Source organism: Eubalaena glacialis, chromosome 1 (assembly GCF_028564815.1).
Source record: "Eubalaena glacialis isolate mEubGla1 chromosome 1, mEubGla1.1.hap2.+ XY, whole genome shotgun sequence".
Taxonomy (NCBI): Eukaryota; Metazoa; Chordata; class Mammalia; order Artiodactyla; family Balaenidae; genus Eubalaena; species Eubalaena glacialis.
In genome coordinates, this window is record NC_083716.1 from 180,388,405 (window position 1) to 180,404,022 (window position 15,618).

Sequence of the window (15,618 nt, forward strand, 5' to 3'; positions counted from 1 at the left end):
AACCACCCTGGACTGCTCTCTCTCGAAATCACCATTAAAAAACAAAACCACAAACACCTACTTCACCCCTTTGATTCTAACTTTCCACAGTTCCCCAGTGTCCATAGATGATAAGATTCAAAATCAATGAGCCCTGGATCATGCCTCCCATACTTTTAGAACCTCGTCTCCCGTTTCCTCCACAGAACCGTCCTCCCCACTGACCATAACTTCTCTCCCCAGTACTGATTGCCACCTTTTGCTCACACCTGGAGCGGATTCTAGTCTCATCTGAACTCGGCTTTGCTAAAGTCATCAACCAGGGCAGCAGACCATGACCCCTCCTCAAAATTCCGTAGGTATCTACTGATGGTTCCACTGAGGCAGCCTTCAGCCCTACCTCCCCCGAAATATCTGTACACGTAGGTCGGTCCCCTTCCCAAGCAGATAATTAACATCTGTCCGGCACGAAGGAGCCTCCCGTGTATTTGTATCCCAGCGCCTTTTTCATAGTAAATGTTGATAAGGATGAGTTGAGGGAATACGTGGTGTTAACTTGTTAAAAAGATGGGAAGGCACAAAGGGAGGCAGAGGCACACCCCCTCTCCCCGCGCCCCCGCGGTATGGGGTGCGGTCTGAGGGGTGCGGCGGCCTGGGAGGGGCCCAGGGCGCGGGGCGCAAGGTGCCCTCGGGGTGCAGCCTGGGAGCCCGAGCGCCCGCCCCCGCCTTGCTGCCTGGCGCTTCTGCGCTGCGGCCGGGCCGGCGGGCGTGTGGGGCGCAGACAGGGAGGCCCGGCCGTTCCGCGCTCGGAGGTAGGTGGTGCTGTTGCCGTGACTGTCTTCCTCATTGGCGCGGGCGGAGAGGCGGAATGTTCAACTCCTGACTCGGGCGGAAAGCGTGGGAGCCGCGCCGGCCGCAGTCCTCTCGAACCCCGGCCGCTGCCCCTGCCCTCGCCGCACGCGGGGCCTCGGCGCCCCCGGCTGCTGCTCGCGCCCGGCCCGGGAGCCAGGTAAGGGGCCAGGCCGGAGGCTGCGGGGGTGAGGGTGCGGAGCAGGCCCGCCGCGATCGCGACTCGTCCTGGCGTCGCGGGCCGAGGCCCTGCCGAGGTCAGGGCCTCCACGGAGCACCCCTGTCCGACCCGGAGCTGGCGTCCCCTGTTCCCGCGCCCTTGCGCGGCCGGAAGCGGCTCGGGAAGTTCGCACGGGTCCCAGGCAGAAGTTGGCGCCGGGAAGAGCGGGGCGCAGCCGGAGAGACTCCGGTGGTCTCGGCCCCGGCGGGCGGCGCCTCCCGGCCGCCGCTCCCCTCCCCGGACGTGGAGCGCCGGCCTCGCCGGGGGTGACCCGGGCGTCTCTCGGGAGGCGAGGCGCGAATCTCCCAGGTCAGCGCAGGGTGCAGGCCGCTTCCCGGCAGAGGTGCTTGCGTGCGAGGAGAGGCCACTAACTTCTGCTTTCCTGCCGGCCGGCCCGGGAGCTCGCCTCCCGCCGAGAGCGGCGGCGCCTGCACTGCCCAGGGCAGCGTGGAGCTCGTGCCTTCCGCGGGCGTCGGGGTGGCCGCTTTGCCGACCCGGTGGCGTCCCCGGGTTCCTGGGCTCGGGGTCCTGCATCAGGCCGGAGGTGAAGGCTGAGGCGGCCGCCACGCCTCGCTTGCTCCTGACGGCTTGCAGACAAACTTTAATCCAAAACTGGCCGGAGGACATTGAATTTCCTACAAAATGGGGCAATCGTTAGATTGTTGAAAATGTATGTTTCTGATGCGCCTCTGGGTCTTGGATAAGCAGTGTTTATGGGGAAACTTAATTACTATTTTTGTTAGTTTCTGTAATAATGAAAGCAACACCATTTAGTGTCCTATTCCAGTGATACTACAATAAACAGCTTCTTATGTATGATAGTGTATTAGAATGGACTTACAGAATTAATTCTATGATTTTTGAGCTACGGTGGTTGTTAAAGTATATTCATATTTTAACCTTAAAGCTGTTTTAGGAGAGCCTTCTTGCTTTCCTGACCTCCGTTGAAGTGAACAGCTAGGATTCAGTGGAACCAAACCTACAGACACATTTAGACAAAAAATAAACAAGCAATCCAAGACAGTTAGTGTCTTCTTTGTAGTAGGCCCATCCCCACAATGAAATTTCATGTCGTTTTTTGATTTTCAAAAAATATGGGATGGCTGCATTTTAATTATAGTTTTAGTCATTTGTGGAGCCTTTGCTTTACGTTCCTGCTACGATAGTGAGAGATTTGGGAGATTGTAAATGAATGCGAATTTAGTTTGTTTGGAAAGAGAGAATTAAGATAAAGAAACATGGTCTTTTAGAGCAATGTGTACTGTTTATTTTAATCTTTCAGAATTTAATTTTTATTATAACTTTTTTGAGATTATGGGAATTTTTTTAAACTGGAAAATATTGTTTATATCAAAAGTTTTAGTGGTAATAATTCCAGAGTAAATGACCATAATGGCAAGGACATTTTGTTCTTGTCTAGGAAAGCAAATAGATGATTGATCTCTTTTTCTTATTCTTTTAGGGAACACATAAGGACAAATTAAAAAGAGACAGAGAAATATCCAAATATTAAGCACTGAGGATTTGGATCTAAAAATGGATGGTCAAAGATCTTGGGAACTCAGGGACCTTCTTGCCAAATAAGGAAACTTGGCAGGCTAAGCTGTGTATTTTAAGTTAGCACAAGAGTGAGTGTTATTGGCAGTATATTGGCTGAGTGCCTATCTGGAATGAGCAGTGAAACTGATAGGGCTACAAAATTATAAACAGGAGTTAACAGGGGCATGGAGTGAATAATCTAGTTATCAGAGAAAACACTGGAGAAATTACAGTGATGTTTCATGAAAAGGGGTCAGACATGGAGTGAAACTATTAGTGTGGAGTGAAAGAGAAAAGTGGACAGTTGATTTTAGAAATTGATGGATTCAGAGAAAAGAAAGGAGAGAATCAATGATTTTTTTTTAAAACCAGAAAAGGATGTTTGTGGTGAAATAGGCCTTCTTGGAATAAGATAGCCTTATATCTGTATCCAGAGATGCTGGAAATAAAAATCAATTTGGATCATTTGTTTTCCATTTTATTCTACCCAGGACAGATTGACAGGGAGGGTGTCTTGTCTATCTACATGTAATAGGAACAGCTAAGGCACCTTTTGGCCTTACTGCAGGGAAGATTTAGGCTACTTCTTTTGTGGCTATTAACCTTGCCCCACTACACACAAATAAGCAGACTTCCAGCTGTGACCAGAAAACTGTACCTGTTAAGGAAAGAGAGCTATAAATGCTAGAGCTTAGATTGGTTTGACTGATACCTGGGTGCTTTTGTGTCAGACCCTCCTACAGACAGCTGAACCATCGATTATGCCCTAATAGCAGTTAAGTAATCCCAACACAGTAGAAGATTCTGTGAGAACAAAGCAGCCACGCATTTGACACCCTAACCCCAGCATCACATTAAAGCCTCAAATTGAACTTTAGGTGGATGGTAAGCAATGTAGTAATTACTATAATAAGAAAAGGGTTTGTTTAAAGAAAAAAAAGGCAAATTAGAAGGAGGAAGCCGAATGATATAGTGGAAAAAAGACATGATATGGTGGAAAAAATGATATGACTTTGAAGTCAGACCTGAATTTGAATCTCAGTTGTGTCACTTTAAGTTAGGTAGTTGGCTTGGGCAACTTTTACACCGTTGATCCTCAGTTTCCTCACATGCAAACTGAGGACAGTAATCCCTGCTTCATGGGCAGAAGGATATGAGACAGCACATGGAGATGCTTGAGCCAGTGCCAGGAACTTTAGCCACCATCACTGAGTGGTAGAGAAGGGGTTTTCCACACTCTCAAGTTATACACAGAGAAAGCTACCTGTCTCACTTGTTCCCAGCTAAGGCTTGCCCTTGGTAGCCTGCCCTGTTCCCAAATCATACTTACGTGTGTATGTAGGGCTAGGAGGTTTTCATAGCTCTTCTTCTGCTTTGCACGTAAGGATTTCTAAAGCAGCTCTGTGGGTACCTCTGTGTTTATACACAGCTTTGTAATATTCTTGGGGGGAGAATCTGAAAATTAGTGCATTTATATTTGAAGAATTTGGGAGCTGTAGGAATGGTGGAAGATGATGACCTTGAAGACCAACATTGGAACCATTCTTACAGCTGATTTTGAGCACAGATTGCCTTCAGGGACCAACATTCTTCTTTGTGGGCTCATCTCTGGACTTCCATAGAGGAAAACCAAAAAGAGACGGCAAGGATCACTGCCTAAAGGTCATGGAGTAAATCTTTGCTTATTAAACTTTTCTACCAAAAGTGGGGAAGAATGTATTCCTTCAGGGATCTGTAGGTATAGCCATAAATACCCCCAGTGTAAGCAAGCACTTTTTTTTTGTTTGTTTAAATAAATTCATTTAGTTTATTTAAATTTGGCTGCGTTGGGTCTTCGTTGCTGCACGTGGGCTTTCTCTAGTTGCGGCGAGCGGGGGCTACTCTTCGTTGCGGTGCGCGGGCTTCTCATTGCGGTGGCTTCTCTTGTTGCGGAGCACGGGCTCTAGGCATGCGGGCTTCAGTAGTTGTGGCACATGGGCTCAGTAGTTGTGGCTCGCAGGCTCTAGAGCACAGGCTCGGTAGCTGTGGCGCACAGGCTTAATTGCTCTGCGGCATGTGGGATCTTCCCGGACCAGGGCTTGAACCCGTGTCCCCTGCATTGGCAGGCGGATTCCTAACCACTGCACCACCAGGGAAGCCCAGCAAGCACTTTTTTTTCAAATCTTGCATTTAATCTTAAAAATTCATGTGACTTTGGCATTGTCTTCTGTACTGTTTGACTTTATTGAACAAACCAATACAAACAGACATTAAGCAAGTTTATTCCTCCAAATCTTAAAAGTAAAATCTTAAAGTAAAATTGCTGATGTAAGACGTGTGTTTATTCGTGCATCTTCTGCTCAGAACTGAGTACTCCACCTGTGGGATAACCCATTTGAGGAGCATGGTCCTGGTTCTGGTAAATGGTACTGCACCATTCTGCTTCATAGGCCAGCCCGCCACACGGGGCGGGCTGAGAAAAGAATAGGGGTAGATCATCATCCAAAGAGTTTTTTTTTTTTTTCCTGTGGTCATACTGTGGCTTTTGAGGTCAGCAGAGCTCTTTGCTTTGGAAGTCGAGAGGAGGGGGGAGGATAGTTGTAGGATAGAAGTCTGAAATACGGCTCTCACCTTCTCAGCCAGTTTGGGAGGAGAAATTTAGGAGGATGCCCAGTCATCTCCATTATTCCCATTGTTAGTATTGATCACTGTGTTCCTCCACAAGAGAGGGGGCTCTCAGTGTCAGGTTCATGACTGTATCCCTAGGAAGGGAAGGGAGAGGTCAGTTAGTCATGGTGTACTCATAGGGCTGGAGTGGATCTTTGTGAAACTAGTCGTTCTGCCCTCCTAGTCTCCTACCCACACTCCCGTTGAACACTCTCAGTGATGGAGGACTCACTACTAAACAGGGTAGCATATTTCCTTGTTAGGCAGCTCTGATAACCCAGAATTCTTTCTGTAACTTTTGTCCACAGATAGCGTTGCCTCTGGCTCAGTGATACATACTACAGAGTCTTCCTTTGGTCTTATCTAGTTTTAATGACCCCATTTTTTTTTTTTTCATGTTACATCAAGGTTACCAGTTTTTAACTCTCATATTTCCCTTTCTCAGGGAACCTTCATTCTAGGTTTGTCCAAAATTGTACTGTTTGTTAGCAGCCAGGAAGGTGAGATACTTTCTGTTTGACAGAAAACTGTTCTAGAGTAGAAATAAGAGCTGAGTAGCAGCAGGATCTAGGGATGGATGGGCCTGCTGACTGAATAAGCCGTGTTTACTCACCAGGCGTTCTCCCCTACCCTCACCCGTATCCCCAAACACCTGTGTATTCCTCTCCCAGCCAGCCCATAGAAATGTGCCCTCTCCATGCTCCTTTGCTTTAGTCAGACTCTGGCCCCGTTCTCTTCCTCATGCCTCCAATCATTCAACGCTAGAAGCTTCTAATCATTCGACACGAGAAGCCCCTGCAGTGACCCATGTCCTGGATTGTACCTACTTCGAATTTCCTAGTTGGGCTTCTGTTTGAGCACAGACACATTTACACATGGCATTTCTGTGGCATGAGTGCCCCTGCCCCCTACATTCCTGTTCCTCCTGTATTTTGCTTCTAGTAACAACATTTCTGGCAAGAAAAGTATGTCATGGAAGTCTCTTTTCATTAACTGAAGTATTAAAGTACAAATAATGTCTCATTTAACTAGTTCATTTTAATTTTAACCTGTGCTTTAACTATGGAGTTCTATGTTATTTATGTGATAAAGGAGAGAGGGGAAAAAAAAAAGTGAAACAATAGCTTTTCTGTTTTTTTAGACTCTTAAAGTTGGCTTCTCTCAGATATCCATGACTGAAGATCCTCTTCACTGAGCCCAGCAACCTGTTCTAGACAAGATAGTCTGCTTTCTGGTAGCAGCCTTGGAGGAAGGAAGGACATAGCTACAGTAGATGCAATACTAGTTAGTTCTATTCATACCTAGTCTCTAGCTAGTCTTACAGATCTTATCTATCATAGCAGAACAGCAATCCTGCTCAGGAACAGAATCTCTGAATCTTTGACCTTGGTGTTATAAACAAATACATCAAACCAGAGCTTTCCCCATTTTTTTGAAAATAAGACTTGCAGAAAAAAAAAAAAAATTGCAGACCTGCAATCCAAGTGGTATTGTTTTTATATACATGGTGATAAAGCACATTTTTATTAGTTTATTTACTAATCTGTGTTAAGGAGGCTGAAATAATACTAGCATAAATAAATATTAGGGCAGTGAGCTTGGCAAAGGAATTTCCTGAGGGGGGGTTTGTTGGGGTTTTTTTTGTCATATTCAGGTCATGACAAAACAAATGAATTTTTTTTTTTCTATATTGCATCAGAAAATAGACTTTTAACTTTTGTGAAGAGAGGAAGAAGAGTAGTGTAAATTAGGGGTAGAAAAGGATCTGAGTTGAGAAATAATAGGCCTGTATAAACCTAAAAGATAGAAAAATCCAGAAAAAGTCCAAAGTTCTTTTCTAATAAAGCTAATCCTTTTATAAGTAGATTTAATTTTTTAAAATTAAGATTTGCAAGTATCTTGAGTCTATTTGATATGCAGTAGATAAGATCTGAAAGAAGATAATGGCCACCACAGAAATGTATACTCTAAGACCCTTCCAAAGTGAGGGCTATAATTGACTAAATAGGTCCCAGAAACTCTAGTATCTAAAAAGTGCCAAAAAATAAAAGTATTGTCTTTTAATAACTTAAATATTCTCCTTATGAAAAAAATGTTTAAAAGAAAATTATATTACTAAGAAGATAGATCTTGCAAAAATGGCCAAAACCAACAGCAGCAACTAGAGGAGTGAGGAAAAAAAAGTAAAACATACACAAAGAGGCTCACAAAATAGGGATTTAAGGATCAACAATACATTATTTATAGTTGTTCTGCAAAACTAATGAAGATATAATATAAAAAGTAAAATAATACTCCCTATAAGGTTTTCTTCCTCCCTATAGCTCCACTTTTGATAATTACCTGATAGTACTATATATGCTTTCAGCAATTAATAGTTTAAAAATATTTTAAAATTTTAATGTAAGGAAATTTTTTTTTTTGGGCCACGCCCTGTGGCTTGCAGGATGTTAGTTCTCCGACCAGGGATTGAACCCAGGGCCCAGGCAGTGAAAGTGCGGAGTCCTAACCACTGGATGGCTGGGCAGTTTCCTAAGGAAATCTTTAAAAATTAAAAAAAAAAAAATTAGTCTTACTACTCAAGTACTCAAATGATTGGATTCAACCACTGAGTTAGTGATTTTCAATATTTTCAGAGTTCTGACACCCTCTTACACATTTTTGTGATATCCCTGTTCTAACTTACCCTTCAGTGCTCTGTGATAGATACTTATCATTAAAATTTAAAACAGCGTTGAGAGTTTATGAAACCAAAGTTAGGATGCTACAAAATTAGGACTGGGAATTATTGCATGGAGAAAAATTGCCTTTCTTGTGTAAAAGAAGTTGTTTTAACGGGGTGGGATGAAAACATCATTTGATTGGGTATACTATGTAAATACATTTATATAGATGACTCTTATTAAACTCTAGTCTATTCATTGGAGAATACACCTGAAAAACTAGAACATAATTTCATCAGGTAGCAGTCTTCCCCAAGATGCTCTAAGTATGATTAATCAGCAGCTCAGTTTATCCATTCTTCTGGTCATAAGTTGATCCTCTTTGAATAATGATTTTAAAGGAGAGAAAGCTCAAAGGGAAAAGTAAATATATGTGGTCAGACAGTCACATAGATGACAATGGGAATCTCAGTCAGGTTTTTCAGCTATGTCCATGATGCTTTGCCAAGCTCACTGGAGTTAAAACCTGTATTCATACACCCCAGAATTGTTAGTCTCTTCGGTAATCAGATGGGACCTAATTTTTTATGGTCTCAGTAAAACACTCAAGTAATTATATAGTTTCGTTAATACATAGCCAGTTGCCAAAAGGCAGGATGTATCACAAAATGAGTAACTGATTCTGGGAAGAGCTGACTGGTTACCTCATCTCAGGGTGAAGATCCTGGAGAACTATGCTTCTCAGAGGTCAGCCTCCCTCTGGCACCACTGGGTCAGTTTCAAATGGCACTGATCCTGCCTCAGTTCATCCACATTCCCTGGACTTGCTCTGCACGAGAGGGTTCAGACTTATTCATATTGATCTCATCCTGGTTCAGATCTGTTTGTTCTGGAAGGATTTCTTCCCTCCTCCTCCTCCTCCTCTCCCCCTCATCCAGACTCAGAGACATCTAATCCTGAAGAGCCCAAATATACTCTTCTCAGTCTCCCAAGAAGCCTAGGCAGCTGTTTCCACATCAGGATTTGCTTCAGAATCCTCTGGGGGGGGGGGGCACTTATAAAAACTATAGTTCTCAGATTTTACTTAATCTGATTGGAATCTTTCCAGCTGCAAAAGGCATAACAGGAATAGCCAGAAATTATTTATTCGTTTATTTATTCATTCATTCATTCAGTACATACTTTTTAATGGAAAAGGTGTGATGCACCTAGCTGCGTAGTAGGTGCTGAAGATCCAGATGTACATAGAAATGTGTCTTGCCTTTAAAGAATGTGTAGTCTGGTGGGAAGTAAGTGGGAATGATGAACGGATAAAGAGAGGGGCTGTGGTACAGAAGGAGAATTAACTCTGCTCGTGAGGCCCAGAGGAGGTGGTCAGGGACATCACTGGGCAGGGAAAGGCATTCTAAGCAGAGACGCCAGCCCGTGCAGAGGTGTGGAGATGTGAAAGCGTGTACTGGGAACTGCAAATCGGTCCTCCTGTGTGTCTGGGGAGGGAAGAGACAAGAAGTAAAAGTGGCTATAAGTGGTGAAAGAAGATCACAAGGAAATTTTCTAGAATTAAAAGACGAGTCACAGACAGAGAGTATACTGAGTATCCCACCAGTGAATGAAAAAGACTCACCTCTAAGCATATCCTATTAATTTCAGGATTCCAGGGATGACTACAAGGTCCTAAAAGCTTTCAAAAAGGAAAAAATAATGTAAAAAGAATTAATAACCAGAGTAGCTTCAGGCTGCTCTACAGACACATTAGAAACTAAATGAGTATGAGGTAATATTGTACTTTTGAAATTATAAGGAGATTATTTCCTATCTGTAATTCCATACAACCAATCAAGACATTTTAAGACATACAGATTCTCCCAAAAAATTGCATCCTGGGCACTCTGTTCAGGTAGCTAATGGGAGATGGTGCACTGTCAAAGTAGGGGAATAAACCAAGAAAGAGAAGCCAGGAGATCCAAGGACAGGAGTTCCCACAGAGGAAAAGGTGAAGGAAATGCTGAGGATGATGGGGAAGGGAAGTCCCAGTCAAGTCTGGCCTAGAGCAACTATTCCAGCTAGATTGACTGAAGTTGAAGGGTATAGCAGGAATGTCTCCAAGAGAAAATAGAACACCGCCCCCCCCCCCCCCGCCAAATTACCCGATGTTTTTACTTTATTGAGAGGAGTTTTGCAGTTCTTGGGAGAGTTTGATGAGGTGAATGCGTTTTAGGTGTATAAAAAGCTAAGCAAACAATGAAAACAAAAGCAGAACAACTAGTAACTCTGGGAGAAAGAAAAAATTATCCAAGAAAGGAAAATTCATTGAGTCCTGCTCAGCACTCTTGGGAATAATGTTTACTTTGTCAGACTACTGTAAACAGTGAATATTGACTTAACCAAACGTTACAGTAGAGTTGGATGCTGGGAGGACTGGGCAAGTGTGACATATTTGTATGTAAGGAGGTAAAGGATGGGATATGAGAACTAAATCCTTATCTTCCACAGGGAGAAGTTAATAGGTAATAACTAAAATGGGACAACCAGGAATTAGCAATATAAAGACATTTTTAGAAATATAGATATAAAAATATCATATGAAATATAAATATCAGAATAAAATCCTAAGCGAGTTGAAATTAGTTCCCTCTGAAGAGAGCATTGGGTGTGGGGAGGGGGGAAAGGAGAGTTCTATTTTTTTGATAAAAAATAAAAGTGAATAATAAAAATATAGTGTCTATAATACTTAACACTGAGGAACTCTTGCAAGTGGTGTTTTGCATTTTGTTGAACAAACTTCTTTTTTCATCTTTATTTTTAATTTTTAATGACATTTTATTTTTTTATTAATTTTTATTGGAGTATAGTTGCTTTACAGTGTTAGTTTCTACTGTACAGCAAAGTGAATCAGCTATATGTATACATATATCCCCTCTTTCTTGGATTTCCTTCCCATTTAGGTCACCACAGAGCACTAAGTAGAGTTCCCTGTTTACTTATCTATTTTATACATAATATCAATAGTGTATATATGTCAGTCCCAATCTCCCAATTCCTCCTACCCCACCTTCCCCCTTGGTATCCATACATTTGTTCTCTACGTTTTTTGAACAAACTTTTTGCGGATGAGAACAAATTTGCATGTTCTGTGTACCTACCTTTGGCACATTCTTAAATTTTATCTTTTTTAAATTTTTTTTTTGCCTTCTTTTCTGTAATTAGCTAAATATGAATTGAAGCAAAAGTGAGTAAGGTAAGTTGTTGACTCAGATAGGTACAGACTGTATCTGGATACAATGTTTATTTATGTAGACTCTAAACTATCTTTTAAACTGCAGAGGATAAACAATCCTCTCTCTTGCCTTCTTCCCAAAGTAGAGCTGAGTTTGGCTTCTCTTAAGAAATCAGCATTCTTCAGTGACCTGATGTTCCTAAAATGGGATGGCTAGTCAGCTGCACGTTAAGGTCTCTGAGCTGACTGTGTACATCACTCTGCAAAGCTGCAAGTTGTTTAAGAAGAAATTTTGTCAATCTATATAGGTGCAAACTGCCTCCCTCCATCCTTTTCTTTGGAAAACAATCAAACGCCACAGAAAAATGGAAAGAGTAGTAAAACGCCCATATAACTTTCACCTAGATTCACTAGTTCTTAACATTTTGCTGCATTTGCTTCCTCCCTTTCTATACCCATTCACTTTTTTTGGAGGGTGAGGGGGAATTGAACCATTTTAAATTAAATTGGAGATATCATACTTTAATACATCACCCAGTACATCTTTCAAGAGCAAGGACATCCTTCTACAAAACCAAAATACCATTATTTGCCATGGATAAAATAATATTATCTAATATATAGTTAATATTCAAATTTCCCTAAAATCTTAATAACTTCTGTAGTTTTGGGAGGGGGGATCCAGAATCTAGTCAGTGATTATGCATTGCATTTAGTCATCATATTTAAGTCCTCTGTGTGCTGTAAGTTTCTCTGCTTTTTTTTTTTTTTTAGTGTTTCATGACATTGACAATTATGAGGAGCCCAGGGGAGTTGTTTTGTAGAATGTCCTGTACATATGGATTCGTCTTTTTGCTCCCTCATTATAAGATTCTGATTTATAGTTTGGGAAGAATATGTATACAAACTTTTTTATCCATCTGCTTTTCATGCAGGTTCAAAATTTTAGACCTTCGTTTTCTTGTTTGTGTGTTTTTGTTTTGTTTTTCCTGCTAATCTATGGTTTGGTATAGGGTGTGAAGAATGACCCCTTACCTGGAGAATAGTAAAACTCCTTAGACTGCAGAAAATATCACTGTAATAATCTCTGGGAGAGGTAATCAGTTCCTCTGGAAACAAGCATAATATTTTTTTAAAAACATTCTTGGCAGAGTTCTCTGGATGACTTAATATATTTTGTAATCAAGGGCAAATTTTCTGCTCTTTAATTAAGTTCTGCTCCAGGATACAACCCAGGGAGCCACTTCTGCAAAACACTTGGCCAGCTCTTCTCTCATCCCGAAGCTGACCGCTTGCTTTTGGAATCCCAACACTGAATGCGCGTTCAGTTTGCAGCATCTGGGCCCTCCTGCGCCAGCATGCTCAGATGCTTAGGTTATGTATATTTTGTGTGAAGTGAGTACAACACAGGGAGATGGCGTGCCTCAGATGCCAGAAGAGCTGTGCAAGCCTGCTGCTGAGGGCACGCTTCCCGTTTGTTGGGGCTTTGGGGTAGGAGACCTGGTGACACAGTAGCCTTTAGGCAGAGCTGCTTGGGATGTGCAGGAAGTGGTGCTGCAGGCTTTGTCGGTGGGGGGGTGGGAATCTGAGCCATTTCTCTGCGGACAGCTGTGTTTCAGAGTCTGGACAAGTTGCTGTTGAATTTTGCATGGGCTGCCAGGGTAAGTGTTTTCATGTTGATTTGCTTGTACTCTTGCTTTCCTTCCTCCTAAGTCATCAGGCCCTTTCTGGAAGTGCTGCAGGACTTGGTATACGTTAGCTAAAGTGGAATACAGAGGTTTCATTCTAATATGTTTCTAATCCAACTTTCTTCTCCTTTCCCTCTATAGATTTTGTGGAAGTATAATACTTTGTCATTATGAGATGTCGTCTCTCGGTACCTCCTTTGTGCAAATTAAATTTGATGACTTGCAGTTTTTCGAAAACTGCGGTGGAGGAAGTTTTGGGAGTGTCTATCGAGCCAAATGGATATCACAGGACAAGGAGGTGGCTGTAAAGAAGCTACTCAAGATAGAGAAAGAGGTAAGGTCTTTTCCTGCTATCAGAAGTGGTCGCGATAGCACTTATGCAAGCTTTTCAACCTAGAGTCAGAGGTCACAGGCCGCCAGGGACCTAGCAGAGCCTTTGGGGTTGATCCATGTGGCCGTTTCCCAGTTTCCATTCTGGGAACTCCATAAATAGCAATCAATGCCACGTGTGCTGTAGGGTTGAATTTTACTAGGGGTCATCTGAACTGAGGATTTCTTTCCATGGCGTGAAAGACCGAATGTTCTCTGAGCTCTCTCCAGGGGAGGTGAGCTTTCAGGCCTTCCCAGGCTTCAGGCTTTTCCCTGGGTCAGCCAAGAGGGGTCAGTAAAGAGTAGTGTGTTAAGTTTTCGTCCCCTTTCCATTTTCTGTCCATTAATTTGTGGTCCTCAGGAGTTGTCTTTTGAAAAACAAAAAGCATTATTTTTCTACTGAAATATAAACAATACCAGCTTCTTGCATTTCACCTCTACTTGAAGCCCAAAGTGATGGACTTTGTTTAATAAAGATGCTAGACAGAGAGCTGGCCTAGTTGTAAAATGGGAAAAAGGTCTTAACTTTCAGAGTCTGGGATTTGTGCTGGTCCTAGTCAAGCCCAAAACTTATACACAGGCCCTTTATCTTTCTTAGGAAAGTGACACATCATCCCCACATTCAGTTTGGTACCTAAACTCCACAATAAAGCTAGTTGTGGAGCTGACCTGCAGGGGTCAGGGCATTGATAACTTTTAATAGTTACCCTCTGGAGTTTGCTTTGGTCATTTCTATTTATGTCCTGTTTTGGCTTATTATTGTTCTTTTCAATATCTTTTTGAAGTGAACTTTTCCATAAATATCTTTTCATCTCCCTGAATGATTTCATTTTTTTCATTAACTGCTGCCAGTGAACCATAGCAATTGATTGGAGACAGAAACCCAAATGGAAAGCACTATGTGGCATTTCATCCCAGCACTGCTGTGTGACTGTGTGATCACCATCTGTGTTTCCGATTGTTGAAGCCAAGTCAGAAGGACTAAGATATCTCTGCCTTGGGGTATCTGTAGGTTGTGGAAAGCATTAAGAAGTGATAGCTTTTAAAGCCAACGTGTGCCCCAAACCGAAGGGCACTATGTAGAAAAAGTTTCCTTCCCCTCATTTCTTGATCAACGAATTTTTTAAATAGTAGCCAAATAATAAAACCATTTCTTACTCTGGACTTGAACCTAGCTTTTTTTATCTAGTGAACTCTTAAGCCCTTTACAGGCAAGCATTATTGTACCCATTCTGTAGGTTGGGAAATAGAGCTTTGAGAAACATGTTAAGCTGCCCCAATAGGGGCAGGTGAAATCCAGATCAGACCCCCTGTTCTCCAGTTTTTAACTCTGAAACCTCTAGTTGACCAGCTAAGAACAGAAAATAAACCAGTTCCATCAAATTTATATTCAAACAAGTGTATAAGTATGCTAATATTTTTAAGCATCATGCAACTTCAGCACAATGAACATGTCCTTGTGTGATTGTTGGATGTGAGAAAGACTTTATGAGACATGAAATAGATTTTGATAGGAAGACAATAATTGCAACCCATTCACTCCATCCCCATACCCCCACTCCACCTATCCATACCCAATACCTTTTTTTACTGTCTTTGACAAAGCCAGGAAAATGACATAGGAAAGCACAGGGGTGAAAGCAGGAACTGGAAACTGCCAAATCCTGCTCTTGTGTAGATATTTAACCTGAGTATCATTCAGAATTGGAGTTGATTACAGTAAACTGCAGGAGCATACCTCATAAACTTCTAAGTAGGAAAAACAGAAACTCAGTTTCAGCTTTGGGGCTTGATTTAATCAGTGACTGTCAGTGATAAAGAGACATGGTAAGTTATTGCAAAGTATCCCCACATCTTACTGCGTTTAAGATGTAAATAATTTTGGCTAGGGGTTGGCAGTTATTGGAAAGGAAATATGCATTTCTTATGTAAATGTTTGTTGTACTTTATGAACTATGTATTGCCTTGGTGGCTAGATGTTTTCTCAGTGAAAAGATAAAGGTAATAAGCTCTGGATTTTTTCCAGTTTATAAATTCAGTCCTGTGTCACTTGGTCATTTTTGCCAATGAATTTTAGAAGTGATGGAACATTTACTAATATGTTTGTAGCTCGCTCATGGAACTCTTTAAGAATGACCTAATATCTGATTAAATATATGTTTTGTGAAAGGTGGAGAAAATATATTCAAAACTCTAACTTTGCTTATGTGAGAGTATAGAGGAATGCTGTTTATTTTTGCTTTGTTTGTAGACCTCTAGTTTCGTGAGTATATGTTACTTTTCTGATTTAGAAAAATGGCATTTACTTAAAATCTTGATAGTTCTTTAAAACTTAATTTTTTAAATATTCATCCATTTGTTTTATTTTTTTAGATTCCACATATAAGTGATAGCAACAGTATTTGATTTCTCTGACTTATTTCACTAAGCATAATACCCTCTAGGACC

The 15,618-nt window shown here is 41.9% G+C and overlaps 1 protein-coding gene across 4 annotated transcripts in view; it reads left to right on the forward strand.

The window, feature by feature from the left end:
• Positions 1-659: 659 nt before the first annotated feature.
• MAP3K20 (mitogen-activated protein kinase kinase kinase 20) overlaps positions 660-15,618 on the forward strand; it is a 163,127-nt gene continuing 148,168 nt past the window's right edge. Inside the window, exons 1-2 of one of the 4 annotated variants that reach the window (XM_061202086.1) lie at positions 660-791; positions 12,943-13,135. In XM_061202086.1, the coding sequence (XP_061058069.1) occupies positions 12,977-13,135 (159 nt within the window). In that variant the 5' untranslated portion in view covers positions 660-791; positions 12,943-12,976. Of the gene's footprint in view, positions 792-841; positions 989-12,704; positions 12,775-12,942; positions 13,136-15,618 lie in introns of those variants that run through there. The other 3 variants (XM_061202067.1, XM_061202057.1, XM_061202075.1) reach the window with 3 other exon arrangements.